The sequence below is a fragment of the Lepisma saccharinum genome, chromosome 1 (genome assembly GCF_977018435.1).
Source record: "Lepisma saccharinum chromosome 1, izLepSacc3.1, whole genome shotgun sequence".
NCBI lineage: Eukaryota > Metazoa > Arthropoda > Insecta > Zygentoma > Lepismatidae > Lepisma > Lepisma saccharinum.
Genome location: NC_139229.1, coordinates 54898269 through 54924824, shown reverse-complemented (window position 1 = coordinate 54924824; position 26556 = coordinate 54898269). Strand labels below are relative to the sequence as shown.

Here is a 26556-nt window from a genome sequence, read left to right as displayed (position 1 = left end):
TACAAGCACATACTTCGAAGTCAGGTATTCTATGTAGTGTTACATACATACATACATATATGTCTGATCGAAATTTCATGTAACATGTGGCTCCATTGGACTGGCGTCTACCCTGACATGCAATGCCTTCATTATGAATCGAAAAGACCAATGAGCGACGATGAATCATAGACGTAGCATATATTCCATGCGTGCAGACCACCTACGGAAGACGAAGACATAGATAAAGTGCAGAGCATTGCGATCAATGGACAGGCCTCCATCCTGATTGGAAGAGAAATTGTAGTAACTAGCTGACGTCTTTGACACGTTTGCTCCAACCTTTCTGGAAATCTCTAAACCATCTTCTTTGAACCATAGTGGTTGTCTTAGTGACAAACAAAATGACCACTTATAAGTTCTATTCCGTCGTGTGGTTGTAAGTGATGTTGCTTGTGGATGTAACTTTTCTCCTTTTACAAGACAAAGATATGTTTAAAGTCTCTTTTATTATCAACAAGGCTACTTGAAACTGGGTTAAAGTGGGTTTCATTGATTGATTGATTTAGTTTATTTTACTTCGCTTTTATGCCACTTTTGACTAATCGCGAATATTACGATGATATGATTAAATTGATGAAGGTACACTCACAAACACCCAGGCCTGGATTCGAACCCGGAACCCCTGGCGTCATAGCGCGCTGCACTGACCACTCCGCCACGGAGGCCGGCATAGCTAACTGGGATTCTAACAACTGTGCAACGTGTATCAAACCCGGGAACCTTTGATCGAGAGGCAACAGTGTAAGCACTACGCCATCGAGGAGGCACTCCTGTTTTAGGAACATTCCAACACAAAACACCAGTGCATATTAACGACGTTTTGGCGACAACACAGCCGATGGGTCCCGGTTCGATCCCACTTTAAACTGCAAATCCTGTACCCTTCCGCTTATCTGAGCATAACGTGGACTTAGAACAAACACAGATAAATTTCTGTTCCTCTCTTTTTAATTTATATAATTTCTTATCGCTTATTTCTTCATTGTCTGCTGAGTAAGGCAATTGTCCTTCATTTTTAACAACAATAAATAAATGGGTAAACGCTATGAAAATGGTGGGAAATATTAAGATCTCTGCATTATCACTTTTTTGTAGGAACGGAAGGAAGTAAATCGTACCAAAAAAATCGACAACCAAAAGCATCCAGTTATTGAAAATGTTTTAAATACTAGTTATTGCTTACTATTTTCATGACCTGACGTATGGGTACTTATTATTCATTGACACATATTGTTTCCACTAACTATACTCTACGGCCTCCCCGATGGCGCAGTGGTAGCGTCGCTGCCTTGGAATCAAGGGGTCCCAGGTTTGTTACCCGGTGGAGGCACTTTAAACCATAGGTCCAGTCCCGATTAGCCTTACTGTGCATAAAGTGGGCTTAAAACACTAATTCATAAATTCATAAAGAACTATACTTCATCCTTCCAATACGATAGACTTCAATTATAACAGTGGTGAGACTACGAGTTACATTGAAGTCTGTTCACAGCGAGAGCGAGTACATAACAATTTGTTCCTTTCATTGATTTGGTTCATTTTGCTTCGCTTTTCTGTTCCTTTTGGCTAATCGCGAAGAAGAGGAATTCGAACGGTAAATTCAGCACTGTTAGAAAGTGACTCTCCATCAATTATCGGCCCAACTTGCCATTTCTTTTCACCAAATTCTTTTATATCATCTGCAAATTGAGATTGTAACTGAATCGCTAATATCCATTCCTAGGGAGTTTTGCCTTTTCTCTCCAAAAATATCCCGTGGCAACGCCAGGGATCTCTGGCGTCGTAGCATGCTGTGATAACCACTCCACAGAGGTCGGCTGCCACTTAATTGCAGGGTGAGAGCACTGACTAGTTCAAGTATAGGCCTGGTGTCAGTCTGCATAAATTGTTGGTAAAGTTCTTTTTTTAAAGAAAACTATTTAAGGTACAACAGCCACTGAGGGACAGTGGCTACCAAGCGGCTTTTCGTCGGATTCCGCTGCTTCTTCTTTTCAAGTAACTTTTCAATTGTCCTCCCGATTCTGAGCCAACATCGAAATCTTTGCAGGCCCTACGCTGGGAATGGAATCTGAGGCTCATACAAAAGTCGAGACTGCTAACCAATTACAACTCAGATCGACTTATCGGGGCTGGACCTGCAGTTTATTGATTGATTGATTTGGTTTATTTTACTTCACTTTTCTGCCACTGAAGATAAGGATGAGTGATGATATGATGAAATTGATGAAGGGACACTCACAAGGAACACCTATGCCCAGGCCGGGATTCGAACCCGGGACCCCCGGCGCCGTCACGCTGCGATAACCACTCCGCCACGAAGGTCGGCAGGCCTACAGTTTAGAATGCGATACGAACTATTGAACTGCATTGCTATCGGAAATTGAACCCAGGACACTTTTATTGAAACTGCAACGTAAATCCTTGTTTATCTGTGGACAATATCGCACTCTTCCAGCTCGAATAGTAGATACAAATCAAAACCGCCATTTGACCGTCACGCGCATGACACTTACGTATAATGCTAGAAGTGTAAGTGTAAAAAAGAAACTACCTTTATTTTAGGCCGATGCAGAAGAGGAGAAGAGATCGTGGTTTGATAGAAACGTCGGGAGAAGTTTAAGTGTTAAAAGACATGCCACGAACGCTATCAGAAAAAGTTCGTGGGGAAAAAATAGTCACGTCAGAGCCATGCAGCAAATCTACCTGTCAACTTTTACGCTCCGCTGTGCAACGGTCGAGACATTAATGTTCATTTGGAATTACGACATTTCTTTCGCGGGCACTTGGCAATTAGGATGAATTATAGGGATGGCCGACCTGTCCTCGGATTCTGCTTGGATATGTATCGCGTACGATCGACGGCTTTTCGGTTTCCCGAATGGGGTTCAAAAATAACAAAAGGCCATTAACAGCATGCAATAACGATTCATGGAAGAAAAAAATAAGCAAGGACTGAAGGGGAGGTTACTGTAACCACACATATGCACGAAAATCAAACCGAGATTTTTCCAGACCCGCAGAAAGTGTCATATTTTAGTCATGAGAAAAAACGTACTTGTTGCAATCTCATAAACAGCGTATGGTAGGTTTTGCTAAATTTGGCAAACTAAACAAATGAACCCAATTTAGACAGAATTACTTTCAAAATGGTTTGTTTAGACATTCCAAAAAACAGTTATTATCCGGTAATACCAAGCAAATATTTCTTTCTGTGTGAGAGGAAAAAACAAGCTTGGAATCCAAGACGTACAGCTCTACCAAGATAGGAAAAGGGGGAAAAAAAAACTCTGGCGCCGTCGTACATTTTTCAACCCTAAGGAGAACATAAGGAACGTAGGTGATGCAATCAGCTGACTGCCCTGTAAGGCTGCCCCTGCGTTGCCACAATGTGCGGCGTTCTTCATCACATCGTCGTCACCTTTATTCAGTGACTTTTCCTAAAATTTGGAAGACTTAGCATGCATAGAAGCCATCTTCCTTCTCACAGTGCTAGATCTACATACCCATTATACTAAATGCCAAATCCATAGGGCACTGACCTTACACTAACCGATATGCTAGTCACTCCCCCACGTTGGCACATTTCCTTTTAACAGATAAGTAACAGATATACACCAATAGCATTACTTTCACAATAAAAGCAAAAACACGAATGTAAGAAAAATATAATACAAATACAAAAAATAAACAAATTATAAATACGTAATAGCCGACTTCATATAACCATCTCCAGTAATCTCTAATTTATTGACATGCCTTGACATTAAATAAGCAGCCGCTCCAAACACACTGGAAAAGACGCAGGAAAACTGAAAAGGAAGAACAGAAGATGAAATATTAATGGAAAATAATGTGTCTTATTATACTGGGTGTCCCAGAAGTCTACAAACTTTATTCATATCCGCTATATGCAAGGTAGAGATGTAAAAGTGGTGCCAAAATGTTGGAAAACTAGCCAAGTTTTTTTGTTGCAGGTTTGAGTAACGTGGCTGTAGTGTAGCAGTGTCAGTGCCCAGAAAACAGGAAATGTTCACAAATCAGGAAAAAGCTCAGCATATCCTCTGGTATCACGAGACCCGGTCACCAATAACAGTTATAACGATAAAATCTTGCTAATTATCAGGTAAATCAATTAATCGCCGTAATAAGCAATAACATGTATTGGATGGTTGGTGTACACCGAGAGTTGGACGGCGGAGCGCGGAGGACTAGCCTGTTTCCCGAGAGGAGAGGCCGAACCTCGGGTTAAAAAACATAAGATACAACTTTAGTACCAATGATCAGATTCAACTGAAATTTAAGACAGCGCAGCAGCAGGTTATAATCGACAAAATCCCAAAAGCAGAATTTGATAGGAGATGAATTAAGCCAGATATTAAAGATTAAACAACGAGACTGGACAACAATAACTACAGACTCCCTGGCGCTCTCTTCGGAACGAACGTGCAGGTTACAATGGGCCCGGTCTTTGGGTAACCTCTCTTCGAGGTGCTTTTGGAGAAGGATCAAAGAACTCCAAATACACGGGCGAAGATAGCAGGACAAGAGGCTACGACTTGAGGACGATTTACCAACGCTTGGCAAGAGAGGGTACCGTAACGAACCTTTTGAATAGCAAATAAATAGACGCGCAGAGAAGCGGAAGACACAGTTTTACTCAGATTTTCTTCGACGTGTTATCGTGCACAATCTCTCGCGAACCACCCGCGTAAAGTATCCGCTTTGTGTGTCGCACTGTTCCGTGTTGTGTTTATTTCGCACGTGGTTGTTTACTATCAAGATGGAGTAGAGACAGCGAAAGGCCCCGCTAAGTGGGGCGTCCGACCCAGTTGCCACCCTTGAAGATGCAGAAATCCAATCTTATCGCCCGGAAGCCAGCTATTGACCACGCCGCCAAGCATCCACGTCTCCACCACGGGGACTTCGGTCAGAGCCGACAAAGTTAAGCCGGAATGGACGTGAAAATGGATAAGCTTCGTTCGCCCCGTCGTGACATCCAATGTACTCGCTTAATTACATAAAAAATCACGAAGTGACATTGCTTATTACGGTGATTAAATTGTATGAACTATAATTTTAACATGTAAAACCGTACAGCTTCCAAGTATTCATTTATCCAAAGTATTTAACATTTAGATTGTACGACGCTATAAATTGTCAATATAATTATATAACAGTGATCCTAGTTAACCTCAAACGTAACAATATAAAGATTAACATTCAATTACAACAACAAAAAAGGAGTAGTGTTTTGTTGTACAGGTTAAGCTCCTACCGGAACATGGTTTTCCCGGAAAAGAAAAAGTAAATGTCAAATTAAGAACAGTTTAAATCAATGTAGCTAACTTTAAACATGCCGCCGAACTATTTTTGTACTAATTACTCATGTCTATTGGATTGCCGAGATATGAATGCGTGAGTGAATGTATGAATGAAAGGGGCAATGATGCAAATGTTTATGCATGTGCTCTTTTATAGAAATTACATTATATATAGAACTAACCCTGTGGTGTGATTTGTTCTACCCTATGTAATCTCTTGGGCTCCGACTGATGGCACTTACCCTGGGACAAAAGGTAAATAGGTTATTAATGATTGCCTTTTGTTTATTTGTTTAATTGTTTTTGTGGGTTTGACATTACCATTGTAATGTAGAACCAGAACGTCGTCAGGCACGTCAAATAAGTAGCCGTGGCGTTACACAGTGCAGAGGAACTTTCAAATGTAAAGAATTCTTTCGTCTAGAATATCTGCCATCAATAAGTTGGTACTTAAAAAATGGAATTTATCTTCATTCCCAAATCCTGTCAAGTCCAAGAAACATTGTATGGAAATATGCCAACCGATGTCAAGAGCATTAATTCCGGATTCCTTGGCACTGACACTGCTACACTACAGCCACAATACTGAAACCTGCAACAAATAAACTTGGTTAGTTTTCCAACATTTTGGCACCACTTTCACATCTCTACATTGCATATAGCGGATATGAATAAAGTTTGTAATCAGGGAAAGACTTCTGGGACACCCGGTATTTTATTGCAATTTATACTACTTAAAACAATTTAATGTAACAATAAATGCAATCTTTGATATAATAATATATTAGTCTATGTATTTTCCTCGTTCAATACAAAATTATTTGTCACATATTGGAAAGGTTACATAATTTGTATTCATGTCAAGATATTATTAATAATAGCCCGTGGCTCTACAGCCCTACTGCCAGTCTCCCTTCCACAATTCTACCCAGAGGTGTGGAGATCTTCAACCAGTAATGAGGTGACGTGGGGTCAGCACGTCGAACCCTCAGATGTTACAGGAGATATCCGTCAACCGGGTTACGCTACCCACTCGTACCTCCCCAATTTCCTCACCGGTCCTCACAGACCGAGAACCCAGAGACTGAACCCAGGCGGACTCGAACCCATGCCATCCCGCAGTCGGAGCCCAAAGCACTGCGCCTTAGACCGCACAGCCACGGAGGAGGACCCAGATATAATGAGAATTTTTAATCAAGACGACTTAGGTGGGCACTGGGCAGGTCATGTGGCACGAATGGGAGAGGAAAGAAGAGTTTACAGGATTCTTGCAGGGAAACCTGATGGTAAGACTCCTGTAGGAAGGTGAAGACGACGATGGATGGATAACATTGAGATGGATCTCAAGGGAATTGGTAAGAATGGAAAAAGTTGGATTGATATTGCCAAATGGAAAAGCCAAAGACCAGTAATAATACGGCATGCGCCAAAATATACAGTACTGAAACTCGCGCATCTCGAACACGTGATTGCGTTTGTCGACGGGTCATAGCTCCAGCTGCACGTGTTCGCAGTAGTGAAAAGGAAGTTGTGTTGTGCAGTTGTTGTTGGAAATGGGTCTCTCGACGGAGGAAAAAGTATTCATAGTTGAGCATTATTTCCGCTCATACGGAAGCGGTCGTGAAGGTGGACCGAGTTTGAAAAAGGTGACTGGTCTATATGCAACCCAAATGACAATCGTCCACTCCACATGCCCTAACCTAACCTAACCTTAGGTTTCCTGACACTTATGCAACCCAAAATGCACGATTGTTTTTTTGGTTGCATATAGACCAGTCACTATATTGTAACATGTTTTATACTTTTGTTCATCTTTTCATTTCAGTACTGTATATTTTGGCGCATACTGTACGTCATCCCTTATCAGTTTTGTCTATTCGCCGACCTCCGTGGCAGAGTGGTTATCACAGCGTGCTACAACACCAGATGTCCTGGGTTCGAATTCTCGGTTGGGCATGAGTGACCCTTCATCAATTTCATCATATCATCACTCACCCTGATCTTCGCGATTAGGCAAAGTAAATGAAACAAATCAATCAAATATCTAGATATAGTACTGGCTGGAATACCTCACTCTAGTTTGAGTAGTGACAGTCATGAAAATGAGGCGATGTAAAGGAAAGAAAGCATTATGAAGGCACGAAGAAGAAAAGGAAGAATAAAATTATGGCCGATTCTAGAAATTAATCTCCTAATCGGCCACCCATTGTGGTTGGCCACGAGCACGCCACTGAAATTTACATATTCCGGAAATGATACCGTGACGTACACACACACGCACCCCCTTTTACCGGCGTACGTTACCGTACGCTAATCGACGGAGGTCCCATCTGGCGAACGGTTTAGAAAACAGGATCTCGCGCTCTCCCTGACACAAAGGCCACCCTGAAAATTGATGCAACGCGGGGTGTAATGGGGTAACAAAGAGGCAAAGCGGGGAGACACACGTTGCAATCTGTTGCGCATATATTCCAGGTGTGAATATATGTAGATGGCGTGTTAAGTTGAAGAGCCTGCTCGGGATGAAAGTGGGAGAGGGGTATGCAAATGCGATACCCGCGCTGTAGCGTAACCAAAAGCGGAATTTGAGTGGGTAAATTCCCGATTTAGTTTCTTTCGCAGGCAGCAAAGCAACGACACGAAAACATAGTTGAGTTGACTTGGTGTTTTAAGTCCACTTTATGCACAATAAGGCCAATTGGGACCGGACCTACAGTTTAAAGTGGGATCCGAACCACCCGCCGGGTATCGAACCCGGGACCCCGACCAACAACGTGAACCTAGGCTTACTTGTACAGTGGGATGTACAAGTATTGCATGGCAAATTGCCCATACTAACTAACTCTTTAGCCTTCTTAAACCCGTAGGTTTATGCAGTGGCGTACGCAAGTGAGGGGTTACGGAGTTTAAACCCCCCTTGAGCTTTTGAGATGTTATGAAAAATGCTGTGAAGAAAATTAAAAATGGCGAATTTATCACAGTGAAAGATCTGCGACAATGCTACTACTACTACTAAAAATAATAATTTTAATGCAGCATGGAGAAAAGCACACATTCGAAACACACGCAGAGTGAATGCCTTGAAAATAAACACGAATTCTTCAAAAGAAAAATATGAGTGCACCTATGATTTATAAGAGAAAAAAAGTTGTTTTGTATCTCAGCTGCACCAATGTTCAATGAACATGTATTTTCTTTTGTGTGTGAACAATGAGCATTAACTAAAGAAAGTTCTTGGTTCATTGTAAGTGCGTAATGGATAGACAAAAGCTAGGCGGACAAGAATACACAGTCACCAGTCCGCCTTCCCATTGTTTACACTGGCACGTTCAAATTTCTGATTTCAAACGACAATAAAATTACTATTGTAAAATGTTTTTTTTGGTTAGAACAGCGAGACAATCCAGATGCGAATTATCGGGGACATTTATGCAGGGACAAGAGCTGAGAAGTTCCAATCAATTCCGGGAATCGAACCCTGATCTCCCGCGTGGTTGTCAGACGCCATACCGCCCAGACCACCGCAGCTCCTTGGATGAGTTCCATACCGGTACTTTGATTCTTTCAATTTATTTTCTTGTTTTTATGGATTTTCTTCACACTTAAAATGTCTCACCTCGTTGACCAGACAATTATTTCGTAACAAAGAAACAAAAAAATGCTCCCAGAATTTGTCAAAATCGAATAACTAGAAAGTAATTTCGTTCTATTCCTTTCATAAATACTATATTTATGTAGATCTCTACTACTTAATAGTACTAGTGGTATTAGTAATATTATTAGTAGTAATTCAACTAATTAATAAATTTTAAGTATTATTAATTAATTATACTTATTATTATTTAATTAAGGTATAATAAAACAATGGTAATGTGAGTTTGGATAAAGCTTTAGAAATACCCCCCCCACCCGATGAAATCCTGCGTACGCTACTGGGTTCATGATGCAGCAACACAGGCCTTCCAAGATCTATCCACTCTTTTCCATCTCTACCGATTTCTTTTAGGTCAATCTCAACGTTATCTTTCCATCTTCGTCTTGGCCTTCCTACTGGTCTCTTACCATCAGGCCTCCCAGCAAGCATTCTGTAAACTCCTCTTTCCTCTCCCATTCGTGCCACATGGCCTGCCCACTGTCTTCTTGAAAAACATGGCAAATTACCCATGAAGGATTGAATGAGGTAAAATTCTTGGATGCTTCGGCACACATGGTCATTTTGCACCCTTCAATACATACGGGGAAATATCCCTCACTAGCAAGCGAGAGATCCGGGTTCGATCCCCGGCGAGGAAGAACTGGGATTTTTTCCACCTGTTCAAGCGGCTCCGGTGCCCATCCAAGTCGGTACCTGGAGGAAACTCTGGGGTTTAAAGGCGGCCAAGTGCGTGGTGCTGATCACATCATCCCCACCTTCGGCCGTGATCAAGAAAGTATGGAGCCCTAACTATATGCGCCTTCGTGGCGTGGTGCAAGGCACAGAGGAGCACTTTACTTTACTCTTTCTCTAAAATGCATATTTGTGTAAAAAGCCCCTTGTGACAGGTTAAAAGTGCAAGGCTTTAAAGGCACCTGCACGAGACAAATATAATATATTAAGAAGTAGTAAAAACAAAGAAAATCTTCCTCGTAGACAGTGGAAGAGACCAGTTATCCATTTATTTCAATACCTTCCGAATGGGCAATGCTACTGAGGAAAAAAGCTGACGTTCAATAGAGTATGAATTTCTCCACATGTTGCAAGTAAAAATGTTTTTAAAGTTGATTATTAAGCTAGAAACGACGTTTGAAAAATATGATGATTAAGAATTTTCAGAAACCCATGCATTCCTTATGGGGAATCAACTTCAACTTAAAGTTACGGCTAATGAAATGGAAGTTTCGACACTTCCGCCTGTCAATTACTTCTTCAGTTTGTCCTTTTTCCGTTGATATATTTTTCTATGCCATCGGAAGTTTGATATTCCCAAGAGAACAATAAAATAATACTTCCATAAGAGCAATGTATTTCTCCTTGCCTCCTGGCAGAGTTGCCAAACCTGATGCACATAAAAGAGCTAAATTTCACCGTAAACTGAGTAAAAACTTTCAAGGAGCTAGATTTACGAAACTGGATAAAGTGCCTGCTGAGACAATTTTAGGTGTCAAATGAGTGGGGGTGTGGGTGAGGGGGCGCTGTTATTACCGTTAGCTTTAAAGTGATGGCAATTTACTCTTAGTTTTCACCGTCTAGATCCAGAGGCATCACCAATCTCAATAATCAAGCGATGGTCGTATGAAATCGAAATAAAGTATTCAAGGATAACAATATTACGTCCTCTTCTCGTCAGCCAAGGTGCTATAAAGAAAAAGTAGCTGGGATGGGGCGACGCAGCCAACATAACAATATCACGTCACATACAGAAGTTGTCTATGTAAGCCAGAGCCAGTGATGGCATCATAGTGGGACAGGGGGCGGCTGCCATAGTTCACAGCCAAACGAGTGCACGAAAGAACCAGATCTGGCTCCAAAAGAGCGAAGCTGGCAACAGTGGTCGGCAGCTGCCGAAGAGAGAAGGACCTAGGGGAAATTGTCCCTCTCCCTCTTAAAGAGATAAAAACATTTGTTAAAATAAAACACTGTCGTCATCTCCCAACAGGGAAGATCAAAAATCTGACAGAAAAGTAAAATCGGCACATTTGGAAAGAATATGCCGAACACTAAAAATTACATGACACAATGGAGGGTCCAGCCCTTGCAGCAAGTGACCATGAGTGAGGCGGCTGTGTCCGATACGCAGCCGATTTAGAACTTCTTCTCGACAGAAGGGACGGGATTATTAGGAACGCCGTGCACCAATGGTGGGCGCGCGGTAGAGTGAAGAGTTAAAGTGGACAAATCCCTCTTCGCTTTCTTTCGAAGATAGCAAAGAAACGACACGAAAATAAACTGAAGCTGGGCTTACCCATTAGGTTACAGTTGGATGCACAAGTATTGCTCGGTAAATTGTCCATGGCTATTTTCTTAAGTTTTCTCTTGGATCCTACATGTTTTTTTAAGGTGCAAAGTGTTGAAAGAGAAAATAAAATATCAATAAAAGAGGGAATAAGGAACAAAGGGGGAGACTAAGTGAAAATGAAAGATGTAATAGATAGAAATTACAGGAAAAAATAATGTAGTCCAAGCGAGATTGCAAGAAGGTACTAAAGAAAGAAAACACCGGAAATGCAGAAAATATAAGCTTACGGGAGAGTTAAACAGTGTAAAAGATAAGGAACTTTGCACTCGTTTCGTTGATAATGGTTTTCTCAAGCTTCAACCACAACAAGAATGGAAATACATGTTGTACGGAATATGCATGCTCCTGATACAATGTGATGAAGTGCGGTACTTGTGTTTGATAAGTAAGAAACATAAAGGCGTCGTGATACCCCATCTATTGGACTTTATTGTAATTTTCGTGTTAATCGGAAAGTTTTACTAAATTTAAAAATATTTAATATACGAGGGCGGGCTGAAAAGTAATGCCTGCTATTTTTTTCTGACTGTGTAAAGACATTTTGGATTTTGAGCAACCATGCATTGTACTCTTCAGACTTTCCCCCTTCTCCATTCCAAGTTTCAAACTTCTATCACCAGGGGTTGCTGAACTAGAGCGAGGAAAATGACAGCACGTAACCATACTATGTCGGTGCACCTGAAACTGCGTGTGGTGACCGAGTTTCTAACTGCAGAAAATGAATGTGTAACGTCAGTACTGTGTGATATTGGGCTGTTCATGCTCACAATGAAAACACCTGCCGGGGAACTCTCAACGTGTGTGACAAAGCACTTCTTGAGAATTGACAGTTCCTCAGCAGAGGTTTTCATTATGAGCATTAACTGCCAAATATCATACAGTACTGACGTTACACATTCATTTTCTGCAGTTAGACACTCTGTCACCACACGCAGTTTCAGGTGCGCCGACATAGTATGGTTACATGCTGCCATTTTCCTCGCTCTAGTTCAGCAACCCCTGGTGATAGAAGTTTGAAACTTGGAATGGAGAAGGGGGAAAGTCTGAAGAGTACAATGCATGGTTGCTCAAAATCCAAAATGTCTTTACACAGTCAGAAAAAAAATAGCAGGCATTACTTTTCAGCCCGCCCTCGTATAATAGTATATAAATGTAATAATTAACCGTTTTCAAGAATATTAGACTATGTAGTATTTATATTCTTATTGGGTGTTGTATATTTATTTTCACGTTAACAGTCAAGACAAATAGTGTAGTATTTGGTTAAGTTAGTTTCATTTATTGTTCTATCATAATGCATTTCATCAATGTAATATTCTGTTTCCTTGAATGAACTTATGCTCTCTCTCCTTTTCTCTCTCTCTTTCCCTCTCTCGCTCTGTCTGTCCCTATTTCACACAAATATATTGTGTGTGTGAGAGAGAGAGAGAGTGAGAGATAGAGGGAGAGAGAAAGAAAAAGAGAGAGAGGGAGTGAGAGATAGAGAGTGAGAGAAAGAAAAAGAGAGAGAGTAAGAGAGAGAAAGAAACATGGATAAAAGAAAGAGAGTGTGAGAGAGAGCAAGAAATGGAGGGGTAGAAAGAGAAAGAAATAAAGAGAGCGAGAGAGAGAGAGAGAGAGAGAGGAAACGAAAGATACTGTGATGTATGTGTGTGTGTGTGGGTGTACTTGTATGATGCATGCGAATGTCATCTTCGAGCTTTAGACCCCATACAGGAATGCTGAATTCTCATCCTGTATGGCATTTTTGTATCTGTTCGGTTCCTTTAACATAACTATGTAGTTATTTATTATACATGCTACAGGACACGTGAATATTCCAACTTTTATATTCTTACACACAACAGCGGCAGTACACATTTTATTATTCATTACACGAATATGATATATAATATAACTTTTACAGGGCATGAAACCAGAAATGAGACATCTAACGACTAGTGTCGGGCGATATATCGGCTAGACGATATATCGTGATATTGAAAAAATATCGTCCAGGTGATATCAACTAGACGATATGTCGTCACCATATTTTGGCGATATATATCGTGTCGGCGATATATCGTCACGATATTTGGTGATATATACCGTGTTGGCGATATATATCGTGGAGAAAATATATCGCCGATATCACGATACGGAAAAAATATCGTATCGTATCGTCTATGACGATATTTCCTTGACGATATATATATCGTCCATCCCTACTATTAAGTGAAGAAAAGTGTTGTAACACAGTCCAAACATAGGATTGATAGGTTGATTATATTTGACTTCGCCAGTTTTGACTAATAGCGAAGATAAGGATATTATGGTGAAATTCATGAAGGGTCACACACAAAGAACATCCATGCCGTGATTCGAACCCGGAACCCCTGGCGTCATAGCGCGGTGTGATAACCACTTCGCCACGGAGGTTGCCTCCAAATGAAAGAGAATGATTTGTCTTGCGTTGAGGCATGATTTTCGAGAATCGAACCAAGATATCTCCCACAGGAATGGAAGTGCCTACGGGTAAAGTCAATGCAAAGCAAAATAATATTCTGAGCCACCAGTGCGGGAACTCCAAAACACCGTTTGAGATACTGGACTGGTAGCAAGTTTCATTTCTACATTACTTTAACCTTTAACGTTCTCTAGAACAAAAATTATAGAGTCAATTTGTCCATTGCCAGAGGATAGGAAACATTTCGTTCAGCCGTAGCTAACGTTGCCTGGAAAAGCTTTTGCAGTTTAAGAGGGGAGGTAGGTTTCTGCTAGCAATTGAGGAATTTCCCGTAATGACAAACCAGGAAACAGTGCCCTCGACCCAAGCCTACGGAAGCCGTTTATAATGACATTAATAAGAGAAATTGTGACTCGGGAGTTTTCGTGGTCTTGGTAATGCAGGGGGCGCCGGTATCACTAAGGGGTGGTGGAAAACGGAGCGAGGATAATGATCGCTTTTCAGATATCATATCCCCGTCATCATATCGTCATTGCGTGCTCCTTCGCCATTACACCACGGCACTTTTGAGAAACCTTCTTTGTAATGCAAATCGAGCCCGCGGACATTTTCTCCGACCTGCCCCGAGTCACGTTAAAAAGGTGGCCGAACGAGATGCTTGGCTTTTTCGGGATGTTCCTCGGCTTCTTGGATTTTGTCGAGGGAAAGAGAGGTGGGGGATAAAATGATGGGTGCTGGGGGGGCTTTGGGAACGATTTACCAAACTTGCCTCGACACACTCCCGTCTGACTCGGTGTGCGGTTTGGTTGTGCGTGTGTGTGTGAGTGAGAGAGAGCTCACGTCAGTCTTCCCCCGGACTGTTTCGTGTTTTGATAGTGAGTTTTGCTGGTTATCTTACAGGTGGCGTTCCGATCGTCTGTGCAAGGCCTAGCCTCTCTTATCAGCGTGTCTCTTCTGCACCTTGCGAAGGAGGGAACACTTGCAGCAGAAACCAAACATGCCTCATACAGGTAAGCAGAGAATTTAGTTATGCATGCTGCTCCACAATTTTAGCTTAAGTAAAGCATGTACAAAGTGTGATGTAACTTATATTCATGGAAGGTGCCGAGAGTCAATCATTTCTTTTCCACCCATGAAACTAGAAAATCTCTGTCAAATCAAATTCGGTGTACAGACAAGACATCCAAAGGTCAACCTCACTTCCAAGTAATACACCCTGGACTGTTTTCGGCAGACTAGCGGAGCTCTGGCGTCTGGCCCCACGTGTTATGTGTTGTCCATGTGTGTTTGTGGATGTCCTTTCATCTTTGTAATCTTATCACCATTCATCTTCATCTTTGCAATTAACCAAAAGTGGCAGAAACGAGAAGTAAAATAAATCACATCATCCGTTCATAAATTCAAATCAAATTCAATTTTCACTCCAACCAGGGACAAACTTATCTCTTCTGATTATGGAATATTCATAATATAATACAAACTTTTTGTTTAACCTTTCAAAGTTACAAATGATAATCCAATCATCATATGCTATTAACAATTCTATCGCTACATACATACATACATACATATACAGTATATATGTATGTATGTATATACGCATGTATCCCTCCACGCCGGCCACCGTGGCGTGCATCGCGCTACAACGCCAAGAGTCCCGGGTTCGAATCCTGGTCTGGGCATGGATGTTTGTGAGTGTCCATTCATGAATTTTATCATATCATCACTCATTCCCATCTTCGCAAATTAGCCGAAAGTGGCACAAAAAGAGAAGGAAAAAAAAGTAAATCAATCAATCACAACAACCCTCTGAGGGTCAGGCCTTGCCAAGCGGCTTCCCATTTAGTGATGTGAGATCAGCGAATCGAGTCCCATCGCCGCTGTTTTCTGTCTTTGGAGACACTGCAATCCTCTACTTATTTTCAAAAACTCTCCAATTGTCCTCACGATGCTAGTATACACCGAAATTACGGGGCCTCCCACCAGGAATAGAGTCCGGAACCCGGAAATAGCATATTATTATTTATTATTATTATTATTATTATTTACTTCTCAAGGTGACCAATTTTACATTATGTTAATCCAGGACCCATCTCTAGCAATTCTCCAACAATTGAAAACGACTGAAATAACCTAATGCAACCAATAAATTAGCCAACATCGGTTATGAAAGTCATTAAAGTACAAACAAATTTACAAGCATAATGTAACTGAAGGTTTCCTTTACTAAAGGTTATTTCTTATAGGCCAGATTATTGATTATTTTTTCGTATTTCCATCATCCGTCGAAGTCACATCGCAAATGATTTTCTACACTATCATACAGCCAGTTTCTAATAAATTTTATGAGAAATAAGGTTAATATAAATGTGACACACAGCACATGACACGCAACGTATACACCGTACCAGCACATTTTTCACGTAAATTTACTATCTCTTCATCGTGACGATGAGGATAAAATTAGTGACGAGACACACAGAAACACATGTGCCCACGTCAGGACCTACAGTGGCGAACTTCTGTGCCCTGAACATGCTAGGCAACCGAAGCGACAATTGTAATTCAGTCCCAAACTACAAATAAAGCCGAATATGTTACGAAAATAATTTCACTGTAACGAAATACTAATCCATGCATTATTAACAAATAAATAAATAAATAATAAGATTGTAGCACCTAGTGCAATTGTCCTCTTACGATAAAACTTGAGACTCACAGTTTTCGCATAACACGTTCACATTTGTCTAATACCTCACACGAGCACAAAGTGTGCTTTCACAAATTTCTCAATAACGTTAATAATTTTTAACACGTTCCTTGGAAATATTAACACTACTAATTTATGTAACAAACTATTTCTACTAATTTTCGGATATATTATATTTCAAGGACGTATTTAGGGAAGGTCCAGGGAGTCCGGAACCCCTCCCCCTCCGAAAGACTTATCACGTACTAAAATTAAATAATGAAAAATATATTAGTTTAACCTTTGTTGTATAATTTCCTCTGAACTTTTTAGAAGGCAGTTGACAGTTGAATTTTCTTGAAGTTTTTCTGTAGAAGCATCGTTTCCTTGACTCCCATCTGTTTTAGAGTTGTGGTAGTGGCGTAGTGCGATGATTTGGTGTCTATTACCTCTGCAACTGTCGCTCGAGGTTCGGTCTGTGATGGCAGTTCAATTACGAACTGAGTGTTGTGGTCCTTAGAAGGGCCGACAGAATTTTGGTCCTTAGAAGGGCCGTCAGGATTTTGGTCCTCAGAAGGGCCTATCATTAATTGTTGGTCCTAAAAGGGCCGTTTTGCTATGACATTTCGTGTTATATCTGAGTTGTTTTGGTTGTCTGTTTAGACCATTTCTGTGACGATGTCGACTAGTGCCTGTAGCACTATGAGTGTTCTTTCTTTCTCGATCTTTGAGTTTTCTATCTTGTCTTTCGCCGTTTTGATGAGCGTTCTTATTTTCGTTTCTTGTAGTTTTTCCAGTAACCATTTGATGCTGTCATTTGCCTCTATTTGCTCTTCAGTTGGAGTCTGAAGTGTCTGGCTATAATTCATGGTAGTCGGTGGTGTAGTCTGCGCAGGTGGCTTCTCTTGTGGTAATCTGAATGGTAGTTGTTTCTGTTGTTCCTTCCCATCATCTGGCTTGGGTTTTGGTTTCATCTGATGTATTGATTGGAACATTTTACAGCCCCTGTAGTTGGCCGGATGGTTTCCTCCACAGTTGCAGCATCTTGCAGGGAGTTTTCGGTCTTTCTTTTGGCATTCTGCTGTGAAATGAGTGTTTGCACATTTCACACATCTTGGTTGAGCCTTGCATTGGCTCTGGGAATGCCCTATCCTCTGGCATCTGTGGCATTGCAGTATACTTGGAGAGCGGTATGGTTCCACTTTCATCTCATAGTTCAGGAGGTGATCTTGGCTGTAGATATTTCTTGTTGTCTCGCCTTTCTTCAGTGTAACTAGGTACAGTGGCATCGGTGTTTTGATGAAGGTTTTCGGATCTCTTTTCTTCATCTGTTGAACTTGTTCTACTTGGTAGTGCTGCGCTGCTAGCTCTGTCTGTATTTCTTTTGTTGGTAGGTCGATTGGCAGATGTCGGAGTACTACTTTAACAGGCCTCTCTCGGCGTGGTTTATCGGTGGCGTAGCTGAGCGAGTGCTCTTTGCAGTGGTTAATGAGCTTGTTGTATGCTGATCTGGTGTTGGCTTGTATCTTCATTCCATCATGTAGAATTCGGATCGTGGCTTGTTTGTCATCTATTACCTTTGTCACCGAAGTGACAAATTGATGGCTTCTATCTGCGTTGTAGATGTAGACTGCTGGTAACTTGGCTGTCAGTCGCTCGATTGTCTCTTCATCGTGATCTGAGAATGTTTGATACGTGTTTGTTGTGTCGATTGGCTTGACTATCGGTGGTGATCTAGCTCGTACTGGCTTCTTAGGATGTATGAATGGCTCGTCCATGTCTTCTTCTACTTCGAAAGAATCGCAGGGAAACTCCCTTTTCTTGGTTTGCATCTCGCGTGGAGTGTCAGGTTTTGATTGTTCTTCCTTGGACTTTGGCATGAAGAAGTCTTCATTCCCTCTGGTTGATTGGCCAGGTTGTGGTGTTGATTGTGCCTGTTCTCGCTCTTCTTCTTCTCTCTTCCTCGCCTCCTCCCTCTCTCGGTCTCTCACTTTCTTCCTTTCCTGCTTCCAGAGTTCATGGGCTTCTCTTTGTTCTTTGGTCAATGGCTTCCTTGAATTCCGTGGTCGGACGAATGGCGGTCCGCCTCCTCGGCGTTGCTCGTAAACGTTTCTCTGCATCTTGTCTCCTCTCTTCTTGCTGCCCTGGGCAAACAATACGTCTGTCAGGATCGAAATCCCAAAGAAGAATAGAAGGCAAGGATTATATTGGGATCATATGGCTTTGAATGACATTACAAAGAAGATTAATGTACACTACAACTCAAAATAATATGCATAAAATATTAATCAGAAACTTACTTTTCTCCAACTACATGTAACATCAATTTTGTTATTCGATAAATATTCAATTATTCATCTATTTGATATTAATTTAATTGCCGGGGCACTTGTTTTTATGTAAATTATTCCGATCTTAACTATAGTAGGTAAGCTATGTAATGAATATGCGCCGTTATATCACTATTCTTATACAATATTTTTGCCTATTCGTGTAATAATAATATAATATTAATTTATGTATTGTAATTAGTATTTATTTGATTTAATATAATTATTTTAATTTAAACATTATTATTATTATTATTATTCCTGAGATACTTGGTCCCGCCCCCCCCCGCCGAAACATTTTCTAGATAAGTGCCTGGATATTCTATTCAATTACGCTGCTCAAAATATTCCCTCTTCGTATTCGTTGAACGTTACCAATATTCACTCGATTGATGGGAAAAGCTCATATCTTTCCCGACTGATAGATTTGGCTTCAGGAAACGATATTCGCTGGATGTAACTTTAACTACATTAAGCATTTCATTTCCAGAGAAATCGTTGTGTCTAATTTAATATCCGTTTCCAAGAAAACCAGAAACTGTAGCATTGTTTAAAAAATAACCATGGTTACCGTAATACATAAAATGTTCGAAATCATGATTTATACCACGTTACAAGTATTTAGATATATATTTTTAGTTCCCGAAATAATTATTTAATTCTGGCTGGTAAGTACCGAATACATTTCAGATTGTATTTCATTTCGACATTGTTTAAGTAACATCAAATGCCCTTTGGTTTTGTAGGATATGTTTCCAGATGAAACACATTGAAATGTCTAATCTCTTCAAAAACATTATAAATATCCACAGTGATATCAATTTCATCTCTTTGTGTACGGATTTATTGTGTGAATGACAAAAGAAGACGCTATTGCGGAATGTAAAGAGTGAGCTCTTGTGAAGATGTACAATTCCTTGAAAATTGCGGTAAGGTTGTCGAATCGACCCTTCCTAATAGAAAAATGTTGGAAAGGATTTTAATGAATCAAGGATTGCAGAAATGTAGGATTTATGGTGAGGAAACTATATTGGAAGTTGAACAAATCCGTAGTAACCCTCGCCCTCTGGTCCAGTTTTCTTTCAAGTGACAGAACATGAAATGGAGAGAGAGAAAGCAATTTAGAACTGACTGGGAAAAAGATGCATTGCACCCTTTTGAAATTCAAGGGCACTCCACTGATTACAACAAAGATTTTTTTTTGGGCGAAGACACGGAATTTCTCACTTCCGTATCGCCCTAAAGCCACCTCCAATCAAAACTTCACATTTTAAAGCTTGTTTCCAACAGCAGAGAAAAAAATCCCCTCTCCCATCTCTCTGAAAACATGTTCCATCAGTCCCCCCCTAATTAATCGTAATTCACAATACATAAAATTAAAAAAAAAAAAGTGTCTAATTTTGAGCTCGTATTTATTGCATTACCTTAAGTATATGGAATTGGCCCGTTAAGACCTCCCCTACCGGGAGAAGTTGGTAGAGTTCGATCATTTCCATAACATCTCTGGTTGTTCACCAGCAGCTTCAGAGCGAGTAACACCGTCCCGACCTATCGATCACCTAGCGTGGTTCACATTAAGTTGCTGACGTCATCTCCGCGCAGTGTCTTGTGGGAACAAGTATACCGACAAGTACGGTAACAAGTATCGTATGATGAGAAAACTAACAGCTGAGCCAGTACCACACAACCAGTGAAAGTCCTAAAGTCGTGTGATTCAGGCATAATACCTCATAGAGCAAAAAGTGTGCCTTCACAAATATCGCAATAACGTTACGATACATACTTGAACTTGGAATCCAGCGCTCTTCACAACTAGGAGGCTCACTAGCCAGCTCCACGCTGTACATCTGGAGGGCTTTATGAAAATAATCTGACTCTAGCGTGAGGGTTAATATCGCTAATATCTTCATTGTGCTAAGAGTGGACGCACAAGGAACCACATTCACTTCGGGCTAGAAGGAACAGCGAAGACATGCGACCATTGTTCCAGCTCTCACGAGCTCGGATCATCCCGAAAAAAAGAAATTATATAAAAAAATGGCGGTGTTTTTATACCTTCCGGTAGCATCACGCTTCATAATTACTGAGACCATTGTCCATCTGTCATCCTTGCATGTGTCAAGCTTTCGTATCACTAGAAAAGATCTTGATGGTATATCCCCCTCCTTCATCCTATCCCAATTTTTTTCCCACCCCATCCCGGCGACCGCACTCACACCTTCCTTTCGCTCTATCAAATATCTCCAAACACAAATGTCTCCCCCCCTTCCCCCCCTCCCAGACCCTGAAGTTTATTTCAGTCCAGCTGCCCTTCGTAAATTCCCCGAAGCACCAATTACAGAGGTTGCTTTTCTCCCTTCAGGGGGGAAAAAAATTCCCGATATACTTATCCTTCATTTGGTGCACAAAACTATGGTTTAATTTCCCAAAATTGGCCTCTTCCTAAGTGGTTTAAACAAACGGTCACATTTTTATCTGTCGAAGGCTAATGTAGCTAATTGGAAGAATAATGGTCGATCTCGATTAGGTTGTTTATCAATTATGTATTGATTTTTAACTTAATGGCTTGATCGTACCGAAAGTGCACATCAAAGGCGGACATAAACTTCCGGAACTGGAGTGACTACCATGGGGGAAGGGTGTTTCCACAGATCAAACCCTGATGCACCTGAATCTTCTTGAAACTAAAATGCTTCCGATGCTAAAACTATGAATAAAATTACAATTTTCTAGGTCGTAAAGCTTCATTTTTCAATAATTTTGCATTGAAAAATCATAATTTTTAAATTTTTTCAATGGCTTAATGCTGATATACTCGGAAACGGTTTTGGGCTACCATTCGACATTGGTGGCCCACGTCGTAAAGTGAGCCCTTACGAAAAGTGTTCGTAATTAAAAGGCCTATCGAACCGTCCCCCTATTCTGCTCTTCCATCCATCCACATGCACCTTTTCTCAATCAGGAATCAACCTTCAAGCGACCGTCACTGTAGTTTTGGACTTCCCATGGTCGCCCGCAGGTCTGGCGTCATGCTTTGGGCTCCGGCTACGGAACGCACGAGGGTTCGAGTCTTCTGGGGGAAGCGTGACAACTTTCCTCTCGAGTTTTCGGCCTGTGCATGGGACCGGTGGTCACCCACCATCGTCAGGAAATTGGGGAGCTACGAATGAGTAGCGTAACCCGTTCATGGAAACCTACAACGACTGGGGGTTCGACGTGCTGACCACACGTCACCCCGTAACTGACTGGATGATCTCCCACCTCTGGTGAGAGAGTGAGTAGAATCAGGCGGGAGTGAGGCCAGCAGTGGGTAGGTAGGCCCGGCCCCTCAATGGACTCTTGCGCCACGGGTTATTATTATTATTATTTTGAAACTGAACTGCACACTGAAGGTCTAGTAAGGATATTGTTACATTACGCGACGTTTCTCCATCTTTCAGTCAAGAAATTAATCATTCCTTCGTTATCTTAGCGACTAATTATGAGACTTCAACACCCTGCTGTTTTCTGTGAGCTAACCCTTGAAAAAGTAATTGAATTTCATCCAAAGAACGATACACGTATCATACACGTTTCGATACATGTATCGAAACGCAGTGGTAACATTAAAGCTACACTCTGCACATGGAGACATATAGGGGTTATGTGAGGGTCGGGCTTCACACATTCACAACTTGGGCGTATGTGGAGGTGATGTTAGTCACATCATGTGATCAGCACGAGGCTCTGGCCGCATTTGCCCCCAGGGTGGCTCCCATGTGCCCATTTATTAGAGGCTGTGCCCTAGATCTGGGGATGCAGTCATATTTAATGTACAGTCACCGGCAAAAAATGGACACTTAGATCCTGAAATACTGGCTTCTCCCAGTGCGTTATGTGTGTTGCTTAACTCCACAGCAAGGAGAGAACTTCAATACCAACTTTTCAATAACACGTTCTGCTATAGCCGTAGAGTTAGGTAACACACAACACATTGCAGTGAAGCCAGTATTTAATAAGCTAGATGTTCCATTTTAATTGCCGGTGAGTGTACCTCTAGAGATTATATAATAGAAACGTGAGGAATATAAGGTCCAAGTATCTTTAAGTTCGGAACTACACAGGTTTGCACGCTGGAAAAAATCTCGTAAATCATTTTTCAGTTCGATATTCGATCACGGTTCCTTGGTTGCTGTTTCCGGTACAAGAAAAAGTGAAGTCCTTCCAAGAAAGATATTAGCATCTGGTTTATTCATGTTAAAACTTCATGGGATAGTGACTGGGTGGTGATAACCTATAAACATACGGTAATTGCTGTGTTATGCAAGGTCAGAGTTGACGTACACATCTCCGCCCGTGCGTATATACACCGCACCATGACACAATAAAATGAACTTGAGGAAACACAATTAACCTTTATCCGCTAGTCCGGACAAACGATCGATTAGCCCCATACAGGGAACACTTTTGTTCACCATTCTTCCAGCGCCCTCTCCATGGTTACAGGTTAAAAATATTTGTCCGATGGCTATCGGTGCGGCCACACGATAGCCATATTGTTCTCCCCTCTCCCCGCCTCTCCCCCTCACGGTGTGTACAGACCCATGTATTTTCCGCTGTGACATTATATGTAATTTTTCTTTTCCGTTGCGAACCTGTGCCACTTGACGTGTCGGTCCTCACGCTAATTACCACATCTTGTGTGCCCCCCTTTTTTTCTGTTTGTACGCCGTGCCCCCTTCCCACGCACGCCATAGAGAGAGATGGCGTCAAGTTAGTCTATTCCGCGTACAAATTACGAAGCTATCGGAACGGTAGCCAATCTACGAGGGCATCTAGATAGACAGGCGTTCGATTGGGAGCGTTGTGAGGAATGGCGTGGTTAGGACTGGGGGAGGTGAATAAGAAGCGTAGGTTTAACACGCTTCGCGGTATGCTTCACGACAGAGCAGTGTAGACAACTGCACTTACATGTTGTTTTACTCAGGGTCTACCCGATAGCGTTGTGACAAAAGCTGTGGGTTTTTAATCAACTGTCCCGGGTTCAATGATCTATGCGGGCATAGTGGTTCGGACTTCACTTAAACTGTAGGTCTATTCTCGATTAGCTTTTCTGTGCATGAAGTGGAAAAACGAATATTGACAAACATTTTATTGTCTTTACTATATTTGTAGGGATTTTCTCTAAAAGGCCAAATGCACATTGAGAAACTGATGATAAATTACACGAACATTAATGACTCAAATGCACTGAAGAGACGTACTTTAAACACCACAATGCCAGCGTGAAGAAGACCTCTGGATTTACCTCTACGAAGAAAAGTATCTATGCTAAAGCAAAGTTATAATTTTTTTCCCGCCAGGTTGTTTAGATAAGGTTCGCTTAGATAAATGGAAATATGCTTAAGAAAAACCACAAAAGGCATTTGGTCTCGTCTCAGCAAGCATCGAAAGGTCTCTTGTCTCGTCTCGGCAAAGTATAATGGGTCTCTGATCTCGTCAAGGCAAGCTTCAAAGGGTGTCTGGCCTCATCTCGGCAAGCTTCGAAGAGCCTCTAGTCTCGTCAAGGCAAGCCTCGAAGGGTCTCTAGTCTCGTCAAGGCAAGCCTCGAAGGGTCTCTTGTCTCGTTTCGGCAAGCTTCGATGGTTCTCTTGTCTCGTCTCGTTTCGGCAAGCTTCGATGGGTTTCTGGTCTCGTCTCAGCAAACATAGAATGTTTCTGCTCTCGTCTCGGCAAGCTTCAAAGGGTCTCTGTTCTCGTCTCGGCAAGCTTCGAAGGGTCTCCGGCTCTGTCCGAAAGGTACAAAGTACATACTTGGAGTATGGTCTTGGCGGAAGTGACGTCACCTAGTACAGTTCGAAAGCGTCAAGTTCACGAGGTATCAAGACCACAGTGAAGAGAACGCCAAGGTTGCATGCTCGGTCACGTGACAAGCGGACTTGTTGTTCATTTGTTTGAAATCGCGGATGTAGAAAGCCAGCAAGTTGTTTGTTGTAGTTCTTCCAATGTGTGGAAATGTATGTATAAGTACATTTGCAAATGCTATGTGATTTATGTAATGAAAATCAAGTGTTATAAACGTGAAATACTAATATGTCCTCGGTTATATCTACTGATCGTATTTGGCGCTGCAGTCGAAGTGCAGTTCGAAAGATTTTCACTTCCAATCCACGACTTCAAGACCGCACTGCGAGACCATTCTCGAAGTATGCTAGCTTCAAGTACGGTCTAGCACCTTTCGGACACGGCCTCTGGTCTAGTCTCGGCAAGCTTCAAAGGGTCTCTGGTCTCGTCTCGGCAAGCTTCGAAGGGTCTCTAGTCTCTTCTCGGCAATCTTCAAAGGGTCTCTAGTCTTGTCTCGGCAAGTTTCAAAGGGCCTCTAGTCTCGTCTCGGCAAGCTTCAAAGGATCTCTGGTCTCCTCTCGGCAAGCTTCGAAGGGTCTCTAGTCTCGTCAAGTTTCAAAGGGTCTCTGGTCTCGTCTCGGCAAGCCTCAAAGGATAGTCTCGACAAGCCTCTAAGGGTCTCTTGTCTCGTCTCAGCAAGCTTCGATGAGTCTCTAGTCTCGTCTCGGCAAGCTTCGAAGGATTTCTAGTCTCGTCTCGGCAAGCTTCGAAGGGTTTCTAGTCTCGTCTCTGCAAATTTCAATGGGTCTCTGGCCTCGTCTCTAGTCTCGTCTCGGAAAGCTTCAAAGGGTCTCTAGTCTCTTCTCGGCAAGCTTCAAAGGGTCTCTAGTCTCGTCTCGGCAAGTTTCAAAGGGTCTCTTGTCTCGTCTCGGCAAGCTTCAAAGGGTCTCTGGTCTCCTCTCGGCAAGCTTCGAAGGGTGTCTAGACTCGTCAAGTTTCAAAAGGTCTCTGGTCTCGTCTCGTCTCGGCAAGCTTCAAAGGGTCTCTGCTCTCGTCTCGGCAAGCCTCGAAGGATCGTCTCGGCAAGCCTCTAAGGATCTCTTGTCTCGTCTCAGCAAGCTTCGATGAGTCTCTAGTCTCATCTCGGCAAGCTTCGAAGGGTTTCTAGTCTCGTCTCTGCAAATTTCAATGGGTCTCTGGCCTCGTCTCTAGTCTCGTCTCGGAAAGCTTCAAAGGGTCTCTGGCTTCGTCTCGGTAAACTTCGAAGGGTCTCTGGCTTCGTCTCGGTAAACTTCGAAGGGTCTCTGGTCTCTCTCGGGAAGCTTCAAAGGGTTTCTGGTCCCGTATCGGCAAGCTTCAAAGGGTCTCTGGTCTCGTCTCTGCATGCCTTGAAGCATCTCTGATCTCGTCTCTGAAAGCTTAGAAAGGTTTCTGTCATTTTTCAGGAAGCCTCGAAGGACCTCTGGCCTAGGAATTTAGATTTGTAGAAGGCCTTCTCGATATGAACACTACTCCTTACACGATTAATGTCCACTTGGCCTCCGTGGCGGAGTGGTTAGCACAGGAGTCCCGGGTTCGAATCACGGGCCTGGGCATGGGCTTTCTTTGCGATTGTCCTTTCATCAATTTCATCACAACATTACCGATTCTCATATTCGCGATTAGCCAAAAGTTGTAGAAAAGCGAGGTAAAATAAACTAAATCAATCAATCAAAAGTATTAATGTCCAACCAAATGTCGGTCTGCCGAACTACCCAACACCCATTTTGGGACAAGATTTTCTTCTTCATTGAGTTTTTGTTTTAAGTTTACTTTATTCATACATAGTCTAATCGGTACTGGACGTATAGTTTAGAGTGAGATCCAAACCACTAGGTGCCTCCATTCCTCCATTAGGAATCGAACCCGA

General features: G+C 41.9%; 1 protein-coding gene across 2 annotated transcripts in view; it reads left to right on the top strand.

Moving 5' to 3' along the window:
- LOC145992306 (uncharacterized) overlaps positions 1-26556 on the top strand; it is a 183308-nt gene that overhangs the window by 79776 nt on the left and 76976 nt on the right. For both annotated transcript variants that reach the window (XM_083128797.1, XM_083128749.1), the window contains exon 2: positions 14706-14815. In XM_083128797.1, the coding sequence (XP_082984923.1) occupies positions 14803-14815 (13 nt within the window). In that variant the 5' untranslated portion in view covers positions 14706-14802. The remainder of the gene's footprint in view (positions 1-14705; positions 14816-26556) is intronic.